Source organism: Notolepis coatsorum, assembly GCF_963971535.1.
Source record: "Notolepis coatsorum genome assembly, chromosome: 2".
NCBI classification, from domain to species: Eukaryota; Metazoa; Chordata; class Actinopteri; order Aulopiformes; family Paralepididae; genus Notolepis; species Notolepis coatsorum.
The window spans coordinates 207,767,830-207,771,454 of record NC_140166.1 but is presented as its reverse complement, the minus strand read 5'-3'; the positions used below and the strand labels follow the sequence as shown (position 1 = coordinate 207,771,454).

Sequence of the window (3,625 nt, the reverse complement as noted above, 5' to 3'; positions counted from 1 at the left end):
GCATGTTTCAACCATACATTTCTATTTATATATATATAAAAATCATTTTTTATTCTTTTTTACCTCCTATAATAGTGGGGTCACGGCTCTCTGACACCGTTATTTGGGGGTCGCGGCCTGAAAAGTTTGGGAACCCCTGGGTTAGACAGGCCTTGGGTGAACAATTATTGTTGTAATTAGGAATGTCTTTTGTAATGTCTGGCAATATAATACAATTTTTATATTCTGTTTTTATTTTATTTATTCTATTTGATCTCTATTGTCTTGTCATTATTGTAATAAGTTACTGTCCTGTGATGTCTTATGTATTATTAGTATTGTGTTGTGTCTTTCATGTGAAAAAAGAGACTTGTACAGCAGTGGTGCCAATAAAATATTTTCTATGAACCCCAATGGCTGAAAATATCTGATCTGCTATTGGTAACATAATGTAACCTAATATACTTACCTTTATACCTTACCTGCTACACTTAGGCTACCTGTCTAGATAAACCCAACTTCCTTTATACTTACCAGTCATACTTAGCTATATAAAAAATATATATATATGTATGTAAAAAAAGAAAATTACTTCAGTTTTTTTTTTTTTTTTATATATACTAGCTCATACTAGCTCATACTAGCTCCTAGAATTGCCACTGTTCTTTTGGACTGGTCTAATAAATGTTTACGGTTCTTAGATGAATCTCCCTGCTGCCTCCTCCTCCTCCTCCTCCTCCTCCTCCTCCTCCTCCTCCTCCTCCTCCTCCTCCAGGGGTCACTGCAGGGCGCCACGGGGAGCGGCATACTGGCTCATGTTAGGCAGGCCATGCAATATGCAGCAGCTTAGGGCACTGCGGTGGATCTTCATGTCCTTGGCTACAGTCCACCTGTCGCTGCTCTGGTCGTAGCGCTCCGTGTTGGAGATGGTGAAGCCATTGTAGCCTCCGACCACGAAGAGCAGGTCATCCAACACCCCGATGCCAAAGTTGCTGCGGGGGGTGAGCATGGTGGGCAGGGCGCGCCAGGAGTCAGTCAAAGGGCTGTAGGCCTCCGCGCTATCCAGGCGGTATTGACCGTCAAACCCTCCCACCTGAGGACAGGACACATGAGAGGAATGTTTTAGTGTGTGTCTCAGGTAGACAGGCAGACAGACACGTTATTAATCCACTTAGGGAAATGAGGGCATCACAGCAGCATTGCAAGTCAAATGATACATATCTATAAAAATATCTAGTATAAAGCATTTGTCTCCATGTGCACCTACCACATAGATTTGACCTCCATACGCAGCGACTCCCACTCCGCTACGCCTGCTGCTCATGGGGGCGATCAGAGTCCACTGGTTGGTGTCTGGGCTGTAGCACTCAGCTGTGAGCAGACACTCCTGACCGGTGTAGCCACCACAGATGTAAACCTGTAATAAGAAAGAATATTCAAATTTTGTTTATATATTCCATTTTATTTCATTCTACTTTAATTGTCTGTTTGTTGATGCACCAAAGGACCCAGACAAATTCCTTGTATCTGCAAGCTTACTTAGCAATAAAGACATTTCTGATATCTGATTCTGAATGATACCAATCGCTTAGTTTTTAATGTGAACGTTCCTTGGGTTCATCTACCACATGTGTGTTCCTCAGTTCCACCCACCTTCCCGTGGAGCACTGCGGCGCCGGCATCGCTCCTGTGCTCCAGCATGGGTGAAATCACTGTCCACTGGTTGGTTTCAGGCTCGTAGCGCTCGGCGGTGTTCAGTCGCACGTGTCCGTCGAACCCTCCCATGGCGTAGATACAGCCGTCCAACGCGGCCACGCTGACGAAATAGCGGGGTGAGTGCATGGGAGCCGCCTGCAGCCAGCTACGAGTGACAGGGTTGAACCTGCGCACACTGTTGAGAGGCTGTACGCCGTTGTGGCCGCCGACGCAGTAGACCAGACCGTGGAGATAAGCTGTGTCGTGGTAGGCCAGGTCCGCCTCAACGCTCACGACCATCCATTCAACGGCTCGGATATCGTAAGCCTCCATGCCATTGGTCACGCTCCCGCCACTCCAGCCTCCGATGGCCAATAGGACCTCCTGGGGCAGGCGTGGGCGCGTCAGGGGATTTGGGAGGCTGTCGGAGCCAGGGGGTCTCAGGACGCTGAGGATGAGGGCCCTGCAGTCTTGGCTGTCCCTCACCATAGGGTTGTTCTGGACGTTGTTATGGAAGTAGTCAGGCCTCATCAATCCCATGCGAACCTGGGAAGAGACAAGCAGACAGCGGGTACAACTTAGACAGCGGTTGTAGACGGTTTCACTGGAATTCTGTTGCTAGGGAATGGTTTGGACCCAAATGTTTGAGAACCACTGTACTAGGGAACCTAGTGTTGTTTTAATGCAATGCACAGTAATACAATTAGTTACCTTGGGCAGCAGCAAAGGGATGTGTGTTTTACGCTCCTCACAGGAGTGGTCGATCCAACAGAGGATGGCCTCGAACACTGTCTCCTCGTTCTTCACGTTTAGATCATCCCTCTCGATGATGTCTACCAGTTGCTGCAGGGACAGCTCCACAAACTCCTGTGAGACACGCAGCATCTCCTCAAAGTGACACACGATGAAGAGATAGGCCTTGCGCCTAAGGTCACGGCAGCAGTAGATGTCCGCGCACCTCCAGATGCCGACACAATTTTCCAGACACAGCTGGCCTTCTAGGAAGTCATAGCATGCTCCCATTATGCCAGTGACGAGAAGCTGGTCTGCAGCCACCAGAAGCTCTTCCACGTTCTCTGCTGTCACCGGCACAAAGCGTGTGTAGGCGTACTCTATGATGAGCTGCATCATAGCCGCGGACACCCCAGGGATAGTGTAGACTGGTTTCTCTGAGTCGCTCCAGCGAGTGAAGAGGGCTCTGTGGGATGCAGAGTATAGAGATATCTGATGAGTAAACAGTAAGCAACATTCTGTCCTGTGTAGTAATATATTTTCACTGTAGAAGTATAGGATCTTAGCACAGTAGAAGTATAATATATTTTCACAGTAGAAGTACAGTATAGTATCTTTATACAGTAGAAGTACAGAATATTATCTTTTTACAGTAGAAGTACAGTATAGTATCTTTTTACAGTAGACGTACAGTATAGTATATTTTTACAGTAGACATACAGTATAGTATCTTTTTACAGTAGATGTACAGTATAGTATCTTTTTACTAACCAAGTTAACCTGAACCAAGCTAACCTGAACCAAGCTAAACTTACCTGAAATAGGCGCTGCAGCCACACAGGATTGCCTTGTGGGCGTTAAACTCAGTGCTGTTGACTTCAATAACCACATCACAGAACCTTCCCTCCAGACGCAGTTCATTAAGGATTGTACAGGACATTGTTTCCTTTTCCCTGTGGGGATTTTAAAATTGTATCTACAGTATATATTCAAGTTTACAGACAAGTGGCCAGAAACAACAAGTGAGACCTTCACTTGTGTTCTGAGAACTGAGATCTGAGAGAATTGTTGAATAGATACACACATGTTCTAGAATGTTTGATTATGACATCATACTGTGACATCACAATGGAACATCATACTGTGACATCATACTGTGACATCATACTGTGACATCACAACGGAACATATTTGAATATAAATAATATGTATGATATAA

At 45.7% G+C, this 3,625-nt stretch overlaps 1 protein-coding gene across 1 annotated transcript; it reads right to left on the bottom strand.

Moving 5' to 3' along the window:
- Positions 1-757: 757 nt before the first annotated feature.
- LOC311223710 (uncharacterized protein) lies at positions 758-3,346 on the bottom strand (the record flags this gene model as incomplete). Its single annotated transcript, XM_084308482.1, has 5 exons — positions 758-1,072; positions 1,247-1,396; positions 1,633-2,095; positions 2,633-2,715; positions 3,230-3,346. 5 exons carry the CDS (start codon positions 3,344-3,346, stop codon positions 758-760), a joined length of 1,128 nt encoding a protein of 375 aa, XP_084164608.1.
- Between the last annotated feature and the right edge of the window lie 279 nt (positions 3,347-3,625).